The sequence below is a fragment of the Protopterus annectens genome, chromosome 5.part0, assembly GCF_019279795.1.
Source record: "Protopterus annectens isolate FY-2018-M chromosome 5.part0, PAN1.0, whole genome shotgun sequence".
Classification (NCBI taxonomy): Eukaryota; Metazoa; Chordata; order Ceratodontiformes; family Protopteridae; genus Protopterus; species Protopterus annectens.
Window position 1 is genome coordinate 1965784099 of NC_056735.1, and position 23675 is coordinate 1965807773.

General features: G+C 39.9%; 1 protein-coding gene across 11 annotated transcripts in view; it reads right to left on the bottom strand.

The window, feature by feature from the left end:
- Positions 1-23675, bottom strand: part of LMO7 (LIM domain 7) — a 921898-nt gene that overhangs the window by 333538 nt on the left and 564685 nt on the right. For all 11 annotated transcript variants that reach the window (XM_044071726.1, XM_044071729.1, XM_044071732.1 and 8 more), the window contains one exon: positions 6510-6649. In XM_044071726.1, the coding sequence (XP_043927661.1) occupies positions 6510-6649 (140 nt within the window). The remainder of the gene's footprint in view (positions 1-6509; positions 6650-23675) is intronic.

Genomic DNA, 23675 nt, shown 5'->3' on the forward strand with positions numbered 1-23675 from the left:
CCCATTACTGTACAGCAGGAGTCAACCTCTTGTTTTATGACCAACTGTATAACAAAGTATATGTTCCAACTCACTGGAGATCAATGCAGTGGGAATTCCCCTGGCCCTGAAGTGGGGCAAACTCAAAGAGATTCAAGTGCAGGAAGCAAAGAACCCCCCACCCCATCAGAAACAGAAATTTAAATGTCACTTCATACAACTGCATTGGTTTAAAAACAGCTTTTCACTTGAAGGTTAAACAGTCACAAAGAATCACAATTCAATCAAGGGATTCCATCAAAAACATAAGTAAAAACCATACACTGAACACTGTGGCACCTCTGTCCCTGTGGTCAGCAAGTTTCAAAGTACCCAATTTATTTGTGTATCTCCATATACTACTAGCAAATCAAAGTACCTGCCATTACCCATTACGCTCCTTAACTATCTGTTTTATGTAACAGAAGCCCATGCCTGTTTTTACCAAGTTCACAGGAACCCCCCCCCCCCCCCTTCCAATGATTCATTAGGTCAGGTCACCTAGTAGATGCAGTAGCACCTTCTTAATCATTCACATCCTATGGCCACAGATCTTTGCCCATCTCTTGTGCAACAATTTATTTTGCGACACTCTCATATAAACACCTTCAGTAAGTTATTTTCTAATTCTTCTCACAAACTCCTGTAGATTTTCTCTTCTGGAATACTTCAACCTAATCATAATCCTAGTTCCACAATTTATCTAAAATATCATTCTCCATGCTATCTCCTGTCTAGTTCTAAACATCATCCTTACACTAAAAATGAGAAGATAATGGAGGAAGTGGCGGCATGGCAGACCTGGCCAGCTGGTGGTGTAAGCATTAGCTTTAAGAGGGGTTGATGCCAATGTTGAAAGGAGAAAGTGATTATATGCATGACCCGTGGTGTAAGGCAATACTCCTGAAGCAGTAGAAACTGTTGAACTCCAGTGTTACAGCTACCTTACTTAATTAAAAATCAAGTCCAATGTACACATTTTATAAACACCTCTAGGAACACGTACATCAAAAATTTCACTCCAACATATCTGTGAAAACATAAATGTGATGCAATATAATGTGCAAAAAATAAATACTTGCTCTCAGATGATTCAGCATTGTAAGCTCATTACTGATGTTGCATTATGGTCAGGCCACCAGTTCAGTGGAATGCTGTTAATTATTCCCCATTTTATTTCCAGCTATGACCATCAGAATTCACAGTTTGTGCCACTTTGCAGAATCTTCCATATTTCTTTCTCCTCTAATGACTTCATGTCTTCTTTAGTCGATATATACAGTGCCCTCATTCAAAAAGGTAACAGAGCCCATTATGAATTCAGGCTTACATACAATATGCAAAAATAAATAATCGGTGGATCACAGCATCAGTCCTGGCAGTTTCCTGCTCATGACTTGCCTGAGCTTAGAGAGGACTCCATTAATTAACAATGCATACAAAATTCAGACAGCTTCCTAGTTGATTAATTTTTTATCTTCCCACTGCCAAGTACTGATAAATAGACAAGTTGGCATAATGGATAAGATCTTGCCTCGTGTACAAGGTTCAAGGTCCAATCTTGACTTCCAACAAATGCCTGTTTGGAGTTTGCATGTTCTCCCTGCGTCTCTGTGGGGTTCCCTCCCACATCCAAAAAAACATGCTGAATGTTTCTATCTCAAATTCACCAATGAATGGAGCTGTAGGCAGCAGCACAGACTCATGGCAAAACTCCAGCCTAGTGACAGAGTATTCACAAACTCAGCCTATGCCCCACAGCAGGGTTGTGATGGTGAAGAGAAGAGTGCATTCATACAGCTATTGCAAAACCTATCAGATAAAGCAGGACAACACAAATTAATGCTGATAATGGGTGACTTGAATGCACATAAAGAAAGACAGAACATGATATCAGGACTGCCTGGGTCCACATGGGTGGGAAAATAGGAATAGAGGAGGCGGCGCCATTCTAGACTTCTTTCTGGCAAATGGCTTCACAGTAGTCAATACATGGTTCAGAAAGAGACATTGGCAAGATCACATACAAGAGTGGCCAACATGAAACTCAGGTAGGCTTCCTCCAAGTAAGCAAAGGGCATTGGTGTAGAATCCATGACTGCAAAATCATCCCCAGTGAAACAGTCGGCCCACAGCATAAACCACTGGTTGCCAAAATCAGCTGGAAGCAGTGGTCAGAGAAGGCTCTAAGGTCAACAGAGACCAGCCTGAAGACCTGGAAGTTGAATGGAGAGAGAGCACAACAATTCCAGTAATTACTCAGGGGGTCTAGCACCCCAAAAAGAAGACTGACAGCATCTCAAAACAGCATTTGTGAGGACTACAGAGCAGGTATGAGGCTGAGCCAGGTATGGAAATAAAGTAGATAAGGAAAGCTGGTGGTGGAATGCAGAAGTCTATGAAGTCATCAAACAAAAGGAGCACAGGAAAAAAGTGGGAAATAGAAAACATGAATCAGCCTTGGAAGAATACTAGTTGGCTAACAGGCTAGGAAAGAACAGGGCATCAGAAGTACTCTACCAGCTTCGGGAAAGTGACTTAGTAGGTGGCACAAAAACTATATCAGGTTGCAAGACCAAGACAAAAAGATCAAGATAGTTAGACACCCTTCATAAGGAATGCCAACAACAACCTGCTCATCATGCCAAAGGACATCAAAGGCAGAAAGATGGAGTACTTTCAGCAGCTTCTGAATGAAGAAAATCCCACAGAAGCTGCACTGCCCCCCACACAAACCCCAATGAGAGAAGGAGGAGGAGCCCACCCTAGAAGAAAGAGCAGCACTAAGGAAAATGAGGCTCAGATGAGGTCACAGCAGATAGGATAAAGATGCTGGTTGAGATAGGAGAGAAACAGGTACTCAGTGTGGAGAGAAAGACGCATCTTAGATGACTGGAGAATAAGCACATCTGTGCCAGTGTACAAGAACAAAGGGGATATTCACAACTGTGGACTGTACAGAGCAACTGCTGTCACACTGCATGAAAGTTCTGGAGAGGATGACTGAAACTGATATGCACAGTAGTAGAATAAGATGGGAGATAAGAAGTTCAGCTTCAGATCAGTATGCAGTGAGAGATAGTTAAGAAGAAGCTATACACGAAGAAAGAGTCCAACTAGGCATTCCTAGACTTGGAGAAAGCAAAAGACAAGGTCCCAAGAAAGCTGATTTGGGCAGTTCTGCTGTGGTTCATAGTCAAAGAAATATTGGTAGAATTAGTGCAAGGTACGTACAAGGACCCAATGACTCTAATATGAAAAGTGTTCAGTCTGCATCAAGGTTGGGCTCTAAGCCCACTGTTGTTCATACTGGTGATGGACTACATTAGCAAACTGGCTGGAGAGGACAAATCGATGTTACCGCATGCAACTGATATGGCATTATAGGCAGACTGAGCAAGAACTTCATCAAAACACGGGAATGGAATGCAAAACTGAAGGTACAAGGGATGAAAGAGAGTATACAAAAGGCAATGGTGATGGCAACAAATGGGGGAAATCAAAAAGAGCTCAGAATTCAGATAGAATGGAAGACAGTGGAACAGGTTAACAGCTTCAAGTATCTGGGAGGGGAAGGGAAGCCGGAATGAATAGAGCAAAGCTATAGTCAGAGGGGCTGCAGCCAATTGGCATAGTGCGTCAGGTGTAGTGTATGACAGAATGTCAAAGAAGCTGATAAGTAAGGTGAGAAAAAAGACAGTGGTGTGACCAGTAATACTGTATGGTACAGAAACCTGGAGAGTAAAGGCAGAGCAGTTGAGGAAACCAGAGGTGATCGAAATGAAGTGTCGGAGAAGAGTGGTAGGATGTAGACTGCAGGATAGACGAAGAAATGAAGACAACAGCAGTAGCCACGTAGCTCCAACTGCAGAACAAAAATCAAAGAGAACAGAGTAATGTGGTTCAGGCACATGTGCAGAGAAGATGGTGACAATCTGGTAAACATGATTTGGGAAAGACAGGAAGAAGGCAAGCATAAAGACAGCATCCAGCAAAGAGGTGCATAAATTGTGTTCAGAGACTATCTGTGAAAGTCAGGCACGAGTGTCAAAGGAGGAAAGAATGTGTCATCAAATCAAGAGAGACAGCGACAGTTAACATGACACCCCAATCCCACACAGAAAATGGGAAAAAGGGGGGAAATGATGATGGTCATGTACTAACAGATTTCTATTAAAAAAGTAAAGTTAGTTACCTTTGATCTATTGACTAAACAGTGGCTCAATTTATTATTGCAACATAACCCATCAAAACTTGGCATGTCTGTGGAAGGCAAACAATTTCAGTCTCAGATGACTACTTTAATGACACTACTAAAGAACTAGGAAGATGAAATACAAGACAGTCTGATGTGACTTCAAAGTCAAGTCAGACTCATCAGAACTGTATTAATGAACCATGTATCAGTTTGACTGTTTCTGCCATAAGACAGGGTCCCACCTGCTGCATCCTACCCGCAACGGGAGCCACTCCTCAGAGAACCTTCTTCAGGCTACTACCAAAGACATCACTTTCAATGCTTCCATTAGCATTTAGGCAAACGCAGCCTTTGACCTGTCTGCACAGACTTACTGATGAAACTAATTCTAGCTACAACATTACATACAGACAAAATATATTTCTACAGGCCTGCAATAATCGATTCATTCTCTGCCTAAGAGTTACTGCAGTAAAAGGCATGGGACTAAACTGAAAGACGCAAAACAAGTAGGACTAAGATAAAATGTTCTGCTTTTCATGCTGCCAAGAAAGAACATAAAGCCTAAAACAACAATCAAGTAAAGCACTAAAAACTTCAAAACCAGTATGTAAATTATTTTGGGAAGACTACACTAAAAGCAAATATCTACCAGGAAAACAGCATGTCTAGGAACACAAATAATGTTACCATTCCTCATGTCTAGAAACACAATAAATGTTACCATTCCTCAACACACTTCACTCACTAGTGGATATACTGTGGTCAAAAGTGGGCAAGCAATGGCACTAATACAGGAGAAACTGCACTGCAAAGACGTATTAAATAATACGGTCACTAGAAAAAACCTACAAAACTATGGCAAAAACAGATCCCCTTTCAATAGAAAAAAAAACAGCAGATAAAAAATAAGATCACACATTTCAACATCCTGATGTATTACGACAATATTAGACTTTAGGAGATTATATTCTCCAGGTTGCTGGGACAGTCTTTTGAAATTGTTGGCAATTTATTTCCAAATGTATTGTGCAGGTGCTCAAAATGCAAGTCTCTAAAATAAAAAAAATCCAGTCTTTCTGATAAATGTGCACACAACTGAAAGGAAACCAGTAGATCTCAAACTATATACCTGGGTAAAAACAGTCAACACATTTCAGAAATAAGGTACTAATTTTACAAACGTATATCTTTCATTTTGTCAGCATGCAGCTTTTTAAACACTGCATTCATACAGTGCAGCTTATTAAACACTGCCTTCATACATAGAGTGGAAATGTAAATAAGGTTTCTGTTGAAGTGGACAAGCACTTATTTTGAGCTACACATTTATGTGCACGGCTTGCTCACATACATTACAACTTCTTTGCTCAATAAACCTGGACAAAGCCAAAAATAATGAGGGAACAAAAGTCCAAAAATCAGAGAATTTTTAAACAGTACTTTACCTTACTTAAGTATGAAACGCCAATGTCTGACATTACTGACCAATTGTGATTTGCAAGGAAATCAAAAATATTTAGAGACAGCAAGAACTTCAGACAAATCCATGACACTAGGGAGATGCATACGTGTTTCTCCATCCAAGTTTAGTTCATTGGTCAGTCAGCAACAACAGAACAATAAAATACTGCAGATAACATTTTGTCACAATCAAAACAGGCAGATTATTCAAATCAGAGCTCGTCTCTGAGAAATTTACATTAGAAGTCTATGAATATGCGCGTGTCCTAAAAAACAGATGCTGCTGTAGCAAGTTTGTGCATATCTACATAAACACACACACACTTTCAACATCTGCTGCCTTTGCCTGAAATTCACTAAACACAACCTTTGTGGTTGCATCTAAAGCATTTATGATCACATTTATACACCCTAAACGCTTGACATTTCTATCAGAAGCTCAGGTGTCAAATGAGTCATTTTTCAGTTGCTACATACTTAAAAATTAAACATGTTTTCTTTATACAGTGGCCTTCAGTGAAACGCCTCAGGGAATTTCACAAATGTTTAAGCACACCCAAATATTTTAATCTTGTTCCTTAATAGTAGACTTTTTACTACTTTACAAAGACAGCTAAATACATTCATCCAGTAAAACTCAAACTCTGCAATACTTAATGCATTTAGACAAACAACTTATCAAAAAAAATAATAATCTTAAGACACTTAAGCATTGAAAGATGTGTCAAATACATCTTGCAGGAAAACAATACCCATTTGCCTAAGCAGTGTTTCACGTCCTTTGATGGCATTCCCACTTCAGAAGTCTAACATAATGCTGAATTTATACCTTTCAGACTGCATTTTCTTTAACGGTTTTGGGGGTCTTTCTGGAATACCACTCATTGGTTCCATTAGTTCCCGTTCAGATTTTTTCCTCTGCAGGTCTGAAGTAAAGCTTCTGCGACGGTTTTTCCATTTTGCCAGATCCTTGAACACAATAAAAAAAAAAATCAAGTTTAAACCACTGAGCAATTGGAAAGGAAGCTTTTCTGAAAGGAAAGAGCAGGAGTGTTTTTCTCCTTCAGACAGAACAGTTTTATTTTGGCTATAGTTCAGATGACCTAATTTTGCTTTATATAGCAATTTAGTGTACAAAGGTTGAATCCCAAGTGTGTCACTATACAGAATTTGACCTAAATGCTTCACAAAGATAGATGACATACTTTACATGTTCCAAATTCTACAGGCATGGAAGCATTATACAAACCAATAATCTTATTAACAGATTCCACTTTTCCCATGTGCGGAGCCTTTCATTCAGCACTAAAATAAGTGGCATAACTGCAAGCATTCTTGGCAGTTTACTTAATTCTAACAACTATGCTGCAGTTAATACTGTATATTTTGTGTGGTCTGGGCACATCTCTACAAGGCATCAAAGCAATGTAGCACAGACTGCAGAAGAACATAATACTGCAGGCATTGCAAACGTAATAATCAAGTATAAAACGTACAGATGCTAGAAAGACAACTGTAGTTTTAGAAATTAACGTCTGGCTACTATAGAAGACCAACTATCTTAAAATTATGACCATCAAGAAGGAATACAAGAAATAAGGATCCTGCTAGTTTCAAGCACAATTACCTTGAACTTTTTTAAAAATGCAGTTTGAAGGACTCCAATCATGAAAACATCATTAAGAAGAACATAAAAGATAACATCCTTACCAACTGGGTGATCTAGAAAGCAACACCGCACAAGGAATCCTAGAATGAGGAAATGTTGAGGATAGCTATGAAGTAATAATACTATTACTGGAAAAGCTGAAGTCCGCAACAGTACATACATGAAGAACAATATATAGAAATACACAGAGTATAAAGACTAATTCAGAAATAGCCGGACTATTAAAAACAAACATGAGTCATGCTATGAACAGGAACAATCAGAAGCAGGAAGGCCTTCCTATGGCCACATGTTAAAGTAAAAAACAATGCATCTGTTATGGGATCACTCTGGAACTGCTACACAGACATAACCATCAGTTATGTTATAACAGGAAAGCAGCAACGATCAGTAAATGACATTCACCTCATTACACAAGAGAATTTGTTCTTAGAGAATTAAACAGTCACGAAAGAAACTACAAAGTTTACAATTCAGCCAAATCGGGGTCATAATCAAAATAAAGCTATTGACCCAAAATCCAGCACACAGTTACAGGAAGAAAAATCAGACAAGTTACAGAAACACACCAACACCACACACAAAGGAGCATTTAAAATCTGCAGAAAGTTTCAAGGAAATAAGGTAGGTTGTAAGTTACAAAGGAAAGGAGGCCAGTCAGGAAACTTAATTGTAATGAGAAAGAAATACTGCCAATCTACTAAAAAAGAAAAAAAAATTCTTCCATTACAGATAATACAAGAGAGAAAACAGGAGGTGATGAATCTGAGGAAAGGCAGGGCAAGTGAAGATGGTATGCACGCATTTGGTCGGCCGGTGGATGACCGACTGGAAAATGTTTGAAAGCAGTGTGGTGACTTCGCATAATTGCGAATGCAATTATGTCGAACTGCAACCCCCCCCCCTTTTTGACCCATGGTAGCGCTTTGTTTAGGTGGTACAGCAGTCGAGAATGTCAAATTCAGAATTTTTTATGACATTCTGACCGCCTGACAACTACAAATTCGACATTTAGGTTTGGAAAAAACGACGTTTGCAAGTTGGTCGCGTGACCAAATGCATGTATTCCAGTGAAGATACTTATGAAAGACTGATCGGGATTTTGGGGACCACTGCTTTACGCAGAAGGACCAGAAAGTTCACAACCATCAATCTAGAAGCTGCAAAGAAAAAGCACAGATGAGAAGCAGACTTGCTTCAAACTTGAACTTTTGACCCACTGTCTTCTGTTTCTCCCACTGTACCAATCCAAAAATTATATCACCCTATCACCATTGGGTCTCTTGAAACAGCAACAGGAAAACGTCTGTGGATACTGGGAAACTCCAGCTGGTCAGCAAGTGCACTACAATGTGGCCCAATGTTTTAGGTGTGGGTTTGCAGGAGACACCAAAGGAAAGGGAAGCAATACGTTGAGAGATTCTACTGTTGAGGTGGCACAAAATAAAAATGACTGGTCAAGGAGTGTGGTATCTGCATCATGCTATGGGAAAAGGTGATACAGGCAGCAAATGTTTAGGGATAATGTGAGCAGGAGTAAAAAATGGCAAAAAAACAGACTTTGAAGAAGCCTGGCAATATCAGAACAGAAGGAATTTGTTTAACTGTCAAGGAGCTCTGGATAACCAGCACAGCCAGTAATATTTTTTCTGGAAAGCTGCCTATCTACACTACAGGTGAGGCTATGGGGATCCACAGTTCAACAGTTAAGTAAATGGTGCAGGACTCTAGATTTGGCTTCAGATTGGATCATCTGGGGGGGGGGGGGTACAAAACTTCACTGATTTATTAGTTTATATGCATCTATAACTAAAACAAATGTAACAGTTCACACCCCAAATGTTGAAGCATTAACCCCAGTGATTGCATTTTATAAATACACTAAAAAAATGAAACTTCTCTAATTTGTCTGGAACTGGAGGGCCGAACTTGACACTGACATTTTCATGCTTAAAGTTCAAAGCTTTCAGGTGTGTTCTGACTGGATTTTCCCCCAGTGGTAAATCAAGTTTACAATCACTAAAGAAACTCCATTCACCTAAACAACTGGCCACATTTGAGAACCACTGTGAGGTACTTTAGTAGAGGCGTTTCACGTAAAATAAAGGGTAACGGCAATCAGTAGCACACTCAGTAGCCCTACAGACTGATAAGTCATTCGCTGTCAGAATACTGCACAGAACCACAACATACAACAGTTTACAGAGAATCAGTACCTCTTCGCATTAAAGAATGGAGCAAATCAGCAGAAGCAGCATGTAAACAGGGAAAGGGGTTCATTAAGAGAACACAAACTACAGTAAGATATACAATGCCCATTCCTACCTTCATGCTGTCATATCTGTTCCAGCTGTAACACACCAGCATCTCCAATGCACAAAGCAGTACCAAGACATGACAAATATCTGATGATCCTATGCACTTTAATGCTGCTGCGATTCATTTGACTGCAGGACTGGATGCTGAAGAGCGCACACACCCGTTACTCACAAGATCCATTAGTTCATCAGATGTTTTCAAAACAAAATTTGTGTCTTTCACTAGAAATGACCCCTTAACCCCCTCCATAACACTAATGCCATATTCTACCACCCTGACATCTTGCCTGATCTTTTAAGCATCACTACCAGTCTATGATGTCTCCTCTGGAGGATATATATTTTTTGCAAACTCAGGATACATCTTTCAGAACCTCATCTTCACTTGCCAGCAGTGCTGGAAAAGTGGCAAGTTGTGGTCAGCAGTCATCTGCACTGCCTCAGCATTTCACTTAACCTCTGCTGGTTAAGCAAGTGCACTACAATGTGGCCCAGTGTTTGTGATATGAATGTGATACAAAAAGTATACCTTGAGTGTAAGTGAGTTGACTGCTGACTTGGTATGGTAAAACAGATATAGTAAATATTAATATGCTGTATTTTCCCCTTTTTTCTATATAACTATGGGAATGAGATTACTTTATGACTTGTTTTTCACATTCCTTCTTATTTATGCACAAGCTCCATGACCCAGAGACTTGTTTCGCACATTCCTTTAGGTTTTCAGGTAACCACAGGAACTAGGAGGTTTACCTGTAGCATTCCTGGGCATTTGGCCAATGCCTATGTTTTGTTTCAATATGATCTTTGCTAATCCTGTGTGTGTCAACACACACAGCTTTTAAAAGACAGGACTTTCTACTTGGTCAGACTGAAGCCTCACCTGTGGAGTGGATGCACTATCCATGGACTTTTCTGACAGTCTCCTGCCCGACTGAAAAGGGGCTTCCCAGTCAAAGTGTTGGCAAGGATGAAGCTTTTAACTTTATCGGTGATGTATTAATTGTTATTTTTTTGACATACTATGATGAATTGGCTTTAAGTTATACTATGTTTTGCATGTACGGTCTAGTTTTACTGTAATAAAAGTAACCATTGCCTGGCTTCTTTGTCATGATCATTTATGACCCTGTAAAATTAAACTCATCAGGCAATACAGTGTTTTAGGGGTGGGTTTGGCATAATGGTTAAGATCTTTACCTCATAAACACAAAGTACAGCTTGATTCTGACCTGAGGTATTGATTAGGCCTAAAATAGCCCTTCAGGGCAGTTAGCCTAGTATTCAACTACGAACTTACAATATCGAGGTTGTGCAAGGTGGGGTTCAATACACCTTCTCTGGTAAGCATGCCTAAGAAATACAGGAATGCACCTTGACGGTTATGCTATGGAGCTCTAAGGGATAGCCTTCTGCCAGATTTTGCTTCCACATTGGGGACTCTAGCTAAGTTCATCCACGTAAAGGGGGATGGGAGACGGTGTCTTCCTTTTCCCATCCTTGTCCAAGTTGCCCTTCCTGCACCTACTCATGTAGAAAAGCCAGAGTTGCAGGCTGGGAAAAACATCTTCACCCTGGAGAATAAAAGAAAAATGTCTATCATTGCTCTTTAAAAGCATGATTATCCAAGTCTGCAAATCACATCTACAAGCTTCAAACTAATGCAACCCCATACACACAGTACTTCCGAAAATTAGTCAGGAGTCTGCTGTTTAACAGAGAATGGTAACTTGTTATATCATCTTGTTAGATGCGGTGTTGCAAACAGACCCTTCTTTTTTCCATGTTGTTTACATTTAGTTTTTGTACCAAATTCCCATAGTAATCTGTATGCAGAAACAGAAACATTTTGAAACTAATGTGGAATAAATTAATGGATTAAGACAAGGAAACAGCATGAGACTATATACAGTCACTCTTTTTATTCAAATTTATATGATGAGTATCTCATAAAAAATTGCAGGATTAACTGAATCAGATGTTGGGATTAAAACTGTCGAGAGAAATAATACACTCACATATACAGAGGATACTGTTCTACTAGCTGAAACTGAACAGCCTGTTGTTGAACCTGAAAGCAGACAGCACAAAAGCTGCATTGTTGCTCAACATAAAAAAAATATTTAAGTAACAGCACCTACTCTTTCCACTTCTTCCCTATCTGTATGTAAACAGTGACAGGTTTTATTTGCCTGGGCTCAAAGACTCGTGACAAATGGTGAGTGCAGTTATGAAATTATTGCTTTTTGGTAGAAAAGCTATAAAAAATACGGTAATATTGTAAACTGGTAAGAAACTGCATTGTCAACAAAGGTCCGAACACAAGAATGGCTAAGGAGAGGTGAATTTAAACCAAAAGACAAAAGGTTAATATTGGCAGCCTAAGACAGTGGACTATGTACACATTTGTTTACAAAGTCCATTGAACATGTGGGGAAAACAAACAAATGTAGGTTAGAAAAACAGAATTGGAAACAGTCGCATATCTTGTAGCTGGTTGTGATATACTAATGGCAAAATAACTGTATACTGAAAGATATAATGTGGCAACACTGTGGCATTGGAGATTGTGCAAACATTATAATATTGAAGTAGATGAAAAACACTGGAAACATGAGCCACAAAGCATTATAGAAAATTATGTATGTATCACATGGGATCACCCATTAACAGTTCAAAAAAAAAGATGAGAAAACCAGATATAGTAATCCATGAAAAGACAAAAGTAGCATTGATCATTGAAACTGTTACACCCAGTGACTACAGTGTTGTATGTACACAGAGAGATAAAGTCATAAAATACCAGGCTTTGCAAGCGGAAATGAGGGCAATGTGGAAGAATACTCAGTTCCAATGGTAGTAGGAGCAACGAGTCTTGTAAGAAAGAATTTACAATCGTACTTAGACATGTTATTGATGCATGTAAATCCGTATGAATTGCAGGAGTCGTCAATACTGGGCATATTGCAGGTGCTGCGAAGATTACTTCTGGCTAACATAGACTGAAGCAATACTAATTTCATGAACTTTAATCATACTTTGATGTAGGAATTGGGTCCATTCCCGCCATGGTATTAGAAACCCAAAAAAGAGTTGGAGAAATTAAAGGAAAGGCCATATAGTTAAAGCTATGTTTTTTTTCTCTCCAGCAGTAAAAAAAACAAAAAAAAAAAACAAAAGGCTGTGGGCCAGATCATCAATGCTTTTGAAGTGTGGTGTTGGGGAACATTTTTGAGGGTGCCATGGATTTCCAGAAATCAAACACTTCAGCTACACAATGCAAAGATTAGATTCACTAGAGAACACACTGATGCTGGAACAGAAGCTAAGGTAAGGTGGATAGGACAGCATTAATGAAGTAATGAACATGAATTTGCAAGAACTTGAAGCAGGTATTGACAGACTGACCTGGTATGCGCTAAAGTCCTCATGGCCACAATCAGTTTTGAATAATTAAGTATTATACCATGATCCCCCCAAAACGTGCACGCTGATTGGCCAGCGTGCCCGTTGTAAATAGAGTTATACTAATGGAAAAAGGTCCGGTCGCCCGGACTTTTTTCCATTAGTATAACTCGTTTTTTTAAAACACTGTCTCGCTATGTTAAATGGGTTTAACATAGCGAGACAGCTTTAAAATAAGCAACGGAGATGTCCGTTGCTTATTTTAAAACTGTCTCGCTATGTTAAACTCATTTAACATAGCGAAACACTAAAAAAAAAGCAACGGAGATCTTGCTTTCTCCGTTGCTTTTGCCCACAGCTCTGATGTACTGCGCAGGCGCGCAGTACATCCAGGGTTACCACCTGTCCCACTTTGCGAGGGACAGTCCCTCTTTGGGCAGTTGTGTCCTGCGGAAAAAATCGGAAAAATAGTAAATGTCCTGAGATTTCAGGACGAAAATATTTCCTACATTTTCTTTGATAGTTGCATAAAGCAATTATTTTGTATATGAAACACCTATATGTTATATGAAATAGAATAAGCAACTCAAATGCTACAAGAATAAGCTTTTATTTGTACAAAAAAGTAAAGTTCTGCACTTTGCCCTGGCTGTGGGTATGCTTTGTCCTGCAAAATCTGACATTTCTACAGAAAATGTCCCACTTTGGGCATTTGAAAAGGTGGCAACCCTAAGTACATCAGAACTGCCGCGGATGCCAGACATCTGTGGAAGGGCAGTAAACAGGCATTATACTATGCCATTATTTAAGAAAAGTAATAGTTTCTTTTCTTAAATAATGTCATAATAATACACGCCTGGGTGTGGGTAATGCTAAATTTACCCACGGTTGGCTTTGTTTGGTCCCTCGGGCTTCGCCCTCGGGACCAAACCACGCCAACTGTGGGTAAATTTAGCATTACCCACACCCAGGCGTGGGTTATTGCTATAATCATCACCTTATGTTCTACTGATTCCAAACAGTGTCTAAAAAAGAATCGGGTCTGACACCGATTAAAAAACTAATACAGAACATCCTTTGAGAATGGCTACAATATACTGAACAGATTAAAGTTTCAGTATCTGTAGATTATGGTACAATCCATCTAGATGATAAAAATCTTTGCTGCAATGGCTTGTCAAACAGTAATTTAATGACCTTGAGTCCTCCTACTTAACATAAGATTTTGAGAAGTCTAAGAAATTTGCTGAAGTAGTCCAACTAACTGATAAAAAGGACTCAATGCAACATTTCAGTCCCTATCTATGCAGTTTAAGATTTTGTAGGCTTATTAATTCATTGAGGGAAACCACAGAAAGTTTTCTATCCAAGGTTGATTACTTACATGAGAATAAAATGCTATACTGTAAACTAAATTACCAAATCAGCACTGTAAAGAATCACATTTTTTTCTCTGAAATTATTAAATGAGTCACTTTTGTATTAGGAAATGCTATCATAAACACCTTTCTAACTGACACAGATACATTCCAATTAAATCTAAGACTGTCATCTAGAAGTTTGATTAGGTCCCTTATGACATTATCCATTCTAAGTTTATGGCCATCGATTTTACAAAGTACAACACTATTTGATTATGTTGACCATGACAATGTTGTTAGAGCACCATAACTGTAAGTATCTACACCTCCACCCGGCACAACTACACCTGAGGTGGAGGTAACAATGCTTCCCACACTGCAGTCATGTGCACATTCTGTCACTCACATGTGGTTACCATCTTTTAGCTTTGACAAGCTAAATCATTAATGGAACATTACAGCCCTGTGATGGGTCTGGGCAGTATCTCTCACTTGCATTCTTTGTTCTTTTATATAATCAGTTTATTTTATGATTAAGCTAATTTGTACAGCAATTCACTTCAACTGTTTTAGCTTAATTCACTTTCACATGAAATAATGTGAAAAGCTTTTGTTGCAGCCAGATGTACTGTGGGAACAGTCAGAATTTCATATACAGCAATGGCCGTCTAAACAAGACTATTGAATGTCACCAAGATTAGAAAAACAGGGCCTACCTTCACAAGCCCATATTAACCTTTGATCTTAGGAAGAAAGGGGTCTTGAAATACTTGCTACAACAGATCTAGGACTACCCTTTGCCACTGCTTCACAAAGAATTCGTATATTAAACTGACAGGTCATTAATTGACAACAGTACCTCAAACTTTTGCGAGTAGAAACCACTATTTGTCACCACATTTGTGGTACATACCAATCTTTCAGTAATTTGATACAAAATGCTGCTAGACACCTGAACTTTTTAATTTTGTACAGGAAAGGTCTGGAAAGTCCCTGAATATTATCTGGTTCCATAAAGCCAGTGCTTCTGATTTTAAACGATGTTTCTGCAATGCCACCTCTACAGATAGTTCATTATCTCTCAAGCTTACTGCTTCCTTTCATTGCTCTAAAACAGCTGCTCAATCTTACAGCGAGTTTATAGGATACATTATGTATGACAATTTAACCTGTGTTTCAGAATGTGCGCCTAGATCCACTTCTCTTAGTTTGCATTGCCTACTATACAATTCCGAAAACATTTAATCAGTGCTCTTGGTCTGCCCCTGAAATGAGACTTGTATCTAATGGACATACTGGAAGAGCAAAAATGTCTTTAAAATATAGGGGAATTGTTTCTATCAGTCAACATTCCTGATTTCTATCCTCCATTTTCCAAATGTACTTGGAAAAAAAAGCTTTACTACTGTCCGGCCGATAAGCCCAGTTTATTTCCAACATCTCTTGACTGCTTTATAACTCAATGTGCTTCGTTTAATACAGTTTTAACAGGTGCTGAAAGATTTTTTTAGAGGTTATACAGTGCCCTTTTTTCATCTGTAAAGTATGCTCATTTTGCAGCTTAAAATAAAGAGCTGTTCCTGAATTTCCTAGCATGTGTCCTATTGAAACTGATTTGATTATGCATGCATTCATAATATAACAGATTTCAAGCACAACTGTAGCAAATGTTTCTGCATCTGCGTTAAAAGATCCAGGCCAAAATTTGCAGTACATTTGTTAATTTCATAACATCATATGAAAAACTGCAACATTTAGCCCTGTTAAAGGTCATGTTTCATGGTGTCAATTTAAAGTGAAAGCAAACATTATTACTCCTTGTTGGAGTTATTACATGTTCTGAGTTAGTCTACTCATTAAATCTAGTATTTGGAGAGCACATTTATAAACAGCAGTTTGACTAGTTAGTATTAGGACAGCTGAAATCCCATAGTAAATGTGATCCCATAGTAAATGCGATTTGGGAACAAACCAATTTGTCCAGAGACAGAGTGGCTAGTGGTTTAAGAGGAAGATGGTAAGGGGGGGGGGGGTCCAAATGTCTGGAGGAAGGAGGGGGAATGTTAAGGCTAGGTGAGAGGTGGGAACTAGGAAGAGTTCAGGTAGAGCTGTGAGAAAGGAAAGGTCAAGTTAAGATGGATAAGTGCTGGGAAGGAAGTGAGGGAGGCGTAAGGAGGAGCTTAAGGGGGTTTGTGCGAGTGTAGCTGAGTAGATGATCAGATTTAGGCATGAACTTGCTGCTCACCCACCCTCCCTCCTTTTATGGTAGTGAGGACTTGTTTATGTCGATTGGTTATTAACAGACAAGAGGGGCAGGCTTGTCCCACTTCTGTTCCCCCTCTGGTGTTGGGCTTTGGATACAAGAAGGTTGGGTTGGGGCTGAAAGTGAGCAAGGATAGATTGCTTTGTTAAGTGGGATTAAGTGAGCGGTTGCAACAACGTTGTTTATTTTTGGCAGGGTGAGTGGGATATGTTGCCCTTGTAAATTGTTATATGGCTGTTCATGTTATGATTAATAAATTTAAGAATGCTGTTCAATAAAGCTGGGATTAAGAAAAATGTTAATAAAGGTAGTCAGCTGCCATTTTGGTGTGGTGTGTGTTACTGAAGAGCACTGGAGCAATACTGTTTTATTGGTTATGCTTAAAACTCCTTGTGTTCACCAAGAGCTTTAGAAAAGGCATAGAAGCTACCCATTAAGCTGATCATAGGTGGTTACTAGGCTACTGACCTTAGGGCCCTTACAAGCCTAGCCAAGTTTTAACTCCATTTTTCCACAATCAGCACCTATCATCCCTATCCAAGAGGGACATGGGTGGGACCCCCTGGGGTGAATTTATGGTTACCCATCCAATCACCCAGATTGCACTTGAAGAGGGCCAATGAGGTCCTCTGCTTGACATGAAGCAGGAGTCTGTTCCAAAGGTGTGGCAACCTCTGGGAGACAAACCTGTCCCTTTAGAGCAAGTAACCAGTGTACCATTTGACTTGCGGATATGCAGTATTTCCAAAAATGCAGGGTCATAGATTGCCTTATATGCAAGGCAAAGATCACCTCTGAGTAGTCTGTATGAAACAGAATAAAGTTGCAGTGATTTCAGATGATCCTCAAAGGAAAGTTGCTGAAGACCTTGAATGTTCCTTATGAGGAACCTTTGTGGTCTCTCCAATTGCTGCAGGTGCTTGGAAAGGTACATACCAAAAGGTGCATTGTACTCAATTGATGAAAGAAGAGTACAGGGAGGTTATAACTTATTTTTTTCTAGAGGCAATGCCCCTACTTATGAAGCCTCTACTTATGAGATGAGCAATACAGAATGCCCTTCTTACCACTGTGGAGACATGGTGATCAAAGGTAAGGTTGCTGCCAACTTATGTGCCCATGTCTCTCACCACTGAGTGCGTACTTAGGGTGCTGTTATTTATGTAGTAGTTAGTAGAGACATCATTCTTACCAAAAGGGATAATATATATTTTTTTGCCTTGAGTTTAAGGCCATGACTTTTGCACTGGTCATTTGCTTGTGCAAGAATCTCTTGTAGGATGTTGACATCATTTGGAGATGTTTTGACAGCTCCCAGTTTGCGGTCATTAGCAAACTTGGTCAGCCACAGACCTTCACTTTCAGCTTGCACTTGGTAGAAATAAATTCCAAACAGTAGAGGTCCCAGGACTGATCTCTGTGGAACACCACTGGTTACAGGTCTGCTGTTGGAAGTGGATTTTCCTATTTTGACTACATGGGTTCCATCAGTGAGCCAGTTAGCGACCCATCTAATGATATATGGGTTGATACCTAGCTCGGTGAGTTTGTCAAGTATGCCTGAATGGGGTATAGTGTCAAAAGCCTTGGCTAAGTCTAGGTAGGCTGTATGCACAGATTTTCCCTCATCAAGGGTCTTGGTGACTGTCTTGAAGTCCACCAGGTTTAACAGGCAAGATCTTCCTCTGACAAATCCAAATTAAGTAGGATCAAGTGTTTGGAGATTACCAATGTCTGTTGTTGAGGTCCATGATGATTCTCTCCATGGCCTTGCAGATAAGGCTAGTCAGGCTAACAGGTCTATAGTTCCCAGGGCAGCAGAAGCACGACCTTTGTACAAGAGGACAACAGTGGCCTTTCGATTCAGCTGGGATGGAGGCAGTGCTTAGACTATGACTGAAGAGAGTACCCAATGGCATTGCTAATTCTTGTTTCAGCCCATGTATGACACAGCCTGGTATGTTATCAGGTCCCATGAATGCTGTTTTTGACCTTAGAGAGGGTGTTTACGACCTGCTCTTTTGGAATACAGGGTAGAGGACAGGTGGCAAGGATGTCTTGGATTAAGTATGGTGGGGAAAGGGGAGTGAAGTTTTCACAGAACCTGTTGGCTAACAGCTAGCAATGTTCACAGGCTTGGTATATACAGTATCATTAACTACAGTTCGGCACAAATCTGAGTATTTCCTTTTGTCAGTATCAATGCAACTAAAGAAAGCCTTATGGCTGTCCTTAGTTGAAGAAGCTAATTTGGATTCACAGTTAGCTTTGGAGGACTTCACAAGGAGTCTTACTTGCTTGTTTAAGCTGAGGAGGGAGTGTTTCCAATTTGGAGCTCGCTCCCCCTTACTCTTAGACAGCAATTTCTTCCTCTTATTGTAAAGCCTGTTAATGGCAGTTGTCCACCAGACAGGTTTAATCTTCCTTGTGGAGCTTGTTTTGGTCCTATCAGGTATGGCAGAATCAATGCAGTTGTTCAGGTGTTTGTATAAAGCATTTGTGTACAACTCAGCATGATTGCCAGTTCCATCTGAGGGAGGAGGTACAGTGAAGCTATTAACACCATCCTGTAACATGTAATAACATGCTTTGGAGAAGCTTTTTAGTTTGCTATTTGGGGGGGGGGGGATCAGGTGCGACAGTAACTTCGAATGAGACTGACTTATGGTCAGAATTCACCAGGGAAGACCTCACAATGGGGGTGCTACAGTAGTCCCACATATCGGTAAGCACCAGATCCAGGATGTTGATTCCCCTGTGAGGATCTCAACTAGCTGGTCCAGGTCATTGGAGTTAATGAAACAGAGGAACCAATGGGTAAGTGAGTTTCCACATGAGTAATTTCCCCAGTCAATGGGTGGGTAGTTAAAGTCTCCCAAAAGCATGGAATTAGGATATAAGTTGATAGACTAAAGTAGATCCAAAAAGGAAGAGTGGGTGTCCTGATTCATGCAGGGTGTCCTGTAGCTGGCAAAGACTTGAACAGGTGTCCTACCAACAGTTAATTGCACCTGAAGTACCTTCCAGGGGAATCATGCTGTCTAACCAATCTGCAGGTGTTATTTATCTTTAATGAATATTGATACATTGCCACCTTTAGTTTTCATGTCTTCCATTTGTGGTCTGAACGTGTGGAAGGAGGTGTAGCTCGATATGGCTGGGTGCTGTCCACAGCCCTGAACCAGGTCTCCATGACTGCACAAATGTCAATGTCTTCCAAAGTGAAGACTGCTTCCGGTAAATGCAGTTTTGTGTTTAGGTTTCTAGCATTTAGCAGAAAAAGCTTGAGGTTGTTCTTAGATGACGTTCTTACATCAGGAATTTTGTCCATGAGACATTGCCTGAAAAAGGCATTATGGCGGTTGCAAAGGCCTTGGCCATTAGTCAAAATCCCAGGGGTGACAGATGAAGATCATCTCTGTCAAAGCATTCAGGTCTCTCGATCCTGTCATCCCAGGCTGACAAATATTGTATCCCCTTGGAATGACACCAGAAACTAAGCCAATTATTGAGGCATCATCCTAGGTGAAGGTAAAATGCTGCCAAAGGCTAGGGACATACCAGCTTGAGACACAGTCCGAGAACTTAATCATGTCTCTCTTCATATAGTCCAGAGAGGTACATCTTAAGTCATTCACACCAACATGGACTATGACGCAGTCATGACCGTGGCCTTCTCCTTATCCAGCCTGGTGAGATGGACATCTGTGTGTCTCACGATGGAATCACCTATGACTAATATTCTTGGTTTTGTGTTTTGCCTTAAGGGCTGTACAGGTGAGACACTGGTGTGTGAGCTATTGTGTGTATTGTGTTCTGCAGCGGAAGTATTGTGTGTAGCATGCTTGTGTTTGAGAGGTGTCTAGTGTTTTATCTTTAGTGTTAATTTTTAATATTAGCAATAGTGAAGTCTATTGCCAAACCTAATATTTATTACAGTACAATATATAGTTAAAAAGACTATTAAATTGTTTAAATAACTTATAATCAATGTGCTTTTACAAAACATTTTATATTAATCATTTGATTGAATTCTGATACTTTATCTGCATTTAAAAAGACTTGTCAAAAAACCTCTTTGCATTCCAACTTAATGCTAAAATTTCCCCAAAAGTTCTGACTTCAATGTTATCTACTACATGGAAAATGAAATCAATACAACCAACATGTTTAGCAAAGGTGTTATAATGCTCCTTTGTTTTTGATAACCACATTATGTTCATAAGTTCTACATGAGAGTTTTCTACTGATGTTACCCTCCAGGAACAACACATGCCTATTAAGTGCTATAAAATTTATACAATACACTGTAATGAATTTTATTTTATTTTTGGAATGCAGTCTAACTGCGAGTTGTGATTACTGAGTTTTGTGTGATGAAGTGTATTATGTATGGGTAGTTCTGAAGTTATTTATTAAAAGAATGAAAGCACTTAACTATAACTATCACGCTGCTTGCGGCGGTTGCATTTCTTTCCTGCTTTTAGCATACTAGTTTCCCGGACAAATGCTGAAAATAATAAAAGTCAAAGAAAGAGTAAGAGATATAAAGTAGTGAGGAGGGATGTCACCTCAAACACAGCAACGAGTGCACACTAGTAGTGCCATCTGTGATGCTTAACATAACCCAAAGAAGCAACAAACCATGCAAAATATATAATTAATGTAAAACTACAAAAAAGTTAAACTGATCAACTACAGAGATTAAAAAGTTTTGTTACAAAACAGATACGCTGCTCAAAATAAATTTTATCTTGACAATCGTTTCTGTTTAGTGGCAGAAACGAAAAGAAAATTCCATGGTACTAGTCATTTTGATCATTTCATTTTTATTTAGGTTTGCTATCCTGATTCAGACAGCAGATCTGATGAGGGAAACAAGGTCTTAAATAGATACTAGTTTATTTTAGGCAGTTTTGGTTCAATACAGTCTACCTTTTTTTTAACACACCTTTATGAAATTATAACATAGGCAAACCTGCATTAACAGAAAACAAACCATATTAACATTTTTTTTATTTGCGTGGTGGTGCTAGCATTGTCGCCTCACAGTTAGACATTGCCCGTTCGATTCTCAGAACGTCTTCTGTGTGACGACATGCGGGAATGGGCATTCCTTCGTTGAAGGTTGTGCGTTAGGCCTGGCAAGCCAGCACGTAAAACTCTACTACCAATCATTAGCGGACCGGACTCCCGCTGTGGCGACCCCTAACCGGGAAAAGCCGAATGACACAAACAAACATTACACATCACATATCATTTTCCTTAACTATCAGTACAACATTACATAAATTGTTGAATTCCTACCATCCCTTAAACATAACTCGTCCAGAGCATCATTCTGCAAGTAGCACTCCCTTCTGTATGAAACTTGTTACCTGAAGTTCAGGTAACAAAGCTGCATATATAGTTGGTAGTTAAAATTCAGCCTTGCAGAGGACCAGATCTTGCACACATGATGTGAAGCAAGTTTTAAGCTGGTCGTTACAAAGATGGGAGTCTTAATCTGGGGCAACTTTGATAATTACTTATTTCACATTGTGCCAAAAGTATCTTCTGCCTAGCTCCTAGTAATCTGAATGACTATTATGGACTGTAGGCAAGTAATTTCTTGACACTCTGGAAAATATTAGGGTACAACCCAACACCCTAACAATGGGCGATTTCAACTACCCCACCATTAACTGGGAAAACTACTCATCTACCAACTCTTTTGCTCAACGTTTTCTGGAATTCATAAATTTCAATGCCTTGGATCAACTTATCCACACCCCCAGCATGGGCAGCAATATCCTAGACCTGGTCATTACCAACATGGGCGACCAGTGTTCCACACCAGAGGTCAGTTCCTCATTGGTCAGATCCAACCACAAGCTAATCACCCTAAACATCCACATCCCGCCCCACCCCCCATTAGAGAAATCACCATAAAAAATTTCTTCAAAGCCAACTTCACGCTTCTTAAGACAGAAGTGGCAAACTTCACGACACCCATGCAGATGGACAATAGAGGTACGACTGCTGAATCCTACACAAATGCACTTTATAAGCACTTGCACGAGTGGATGGACCGTGCTATCCCTAACAGAACCAAGATGCCATCCTCCAAAAAAGGAACCCAATCTGGCGGTCCCCTGCCATAAACAAACTCTACAACAGAAGAAAGAAACTGTTGCAAAAAGAGAGTAAAATCCCATAATTGGAGGAACTCCCTCATCAGCCTCAGGAAGAAGCTGAGATCCCTCATTAAATCTTCCAAAGTCAGTGATGAAAACAAAATTGCCACTGATTCTAAAGACAACCACAAAGCATTCTATAGCTATATCAAGACTCTCAATGGCAACACTCAGATCTGCTCAGAGTTACAGCACAATGGCACTAAATATACAGAACCAACTGATACTGCCAACATCCTGGCAGATAGGTTCAGTGCTAACTTTAACCCCCTCACACCCCCTAAAGGGCTCATCTCTATACCGAAGAATGCAAAGCTCCTGTAATCACGGCTGCAAAGGTAAAAATCACACTCTCCAAAGCCAAGAAGACAGCATCCATGGGACCTGACAACATCCCAGGCTGCTTTCTACATGAACTACAGAACGAACTGGCACACCACCCAAATACAATGTTCAATCATAGCCTTACCTCAGGCTTTGTGCCCACTGAATGGCACACAGTGACGGTTATCCCACTCCACAAAGGGGGAGCCACCACAGACCCCGGGAACTACCGCCCAATTAGCCTGATGAGCCTGGTCTGCAAGGCCATGGAACTTATAAACAAAGACATTAGTAAACTCCAAACTCTGGACCCCACCCAGTTCGGGTTTGTAAAATGCAGATCATGTCTCCTAAACCTGATAGACTTCTTTTAAGCAGTTACCAATGCTGTAGACGAGGGTAAGGTAGTTCACATAGCCTATCTAGATCTCGCCAAGGCTTTCAACACCATCCCCCACTCTGGAATTATAGATAAACTC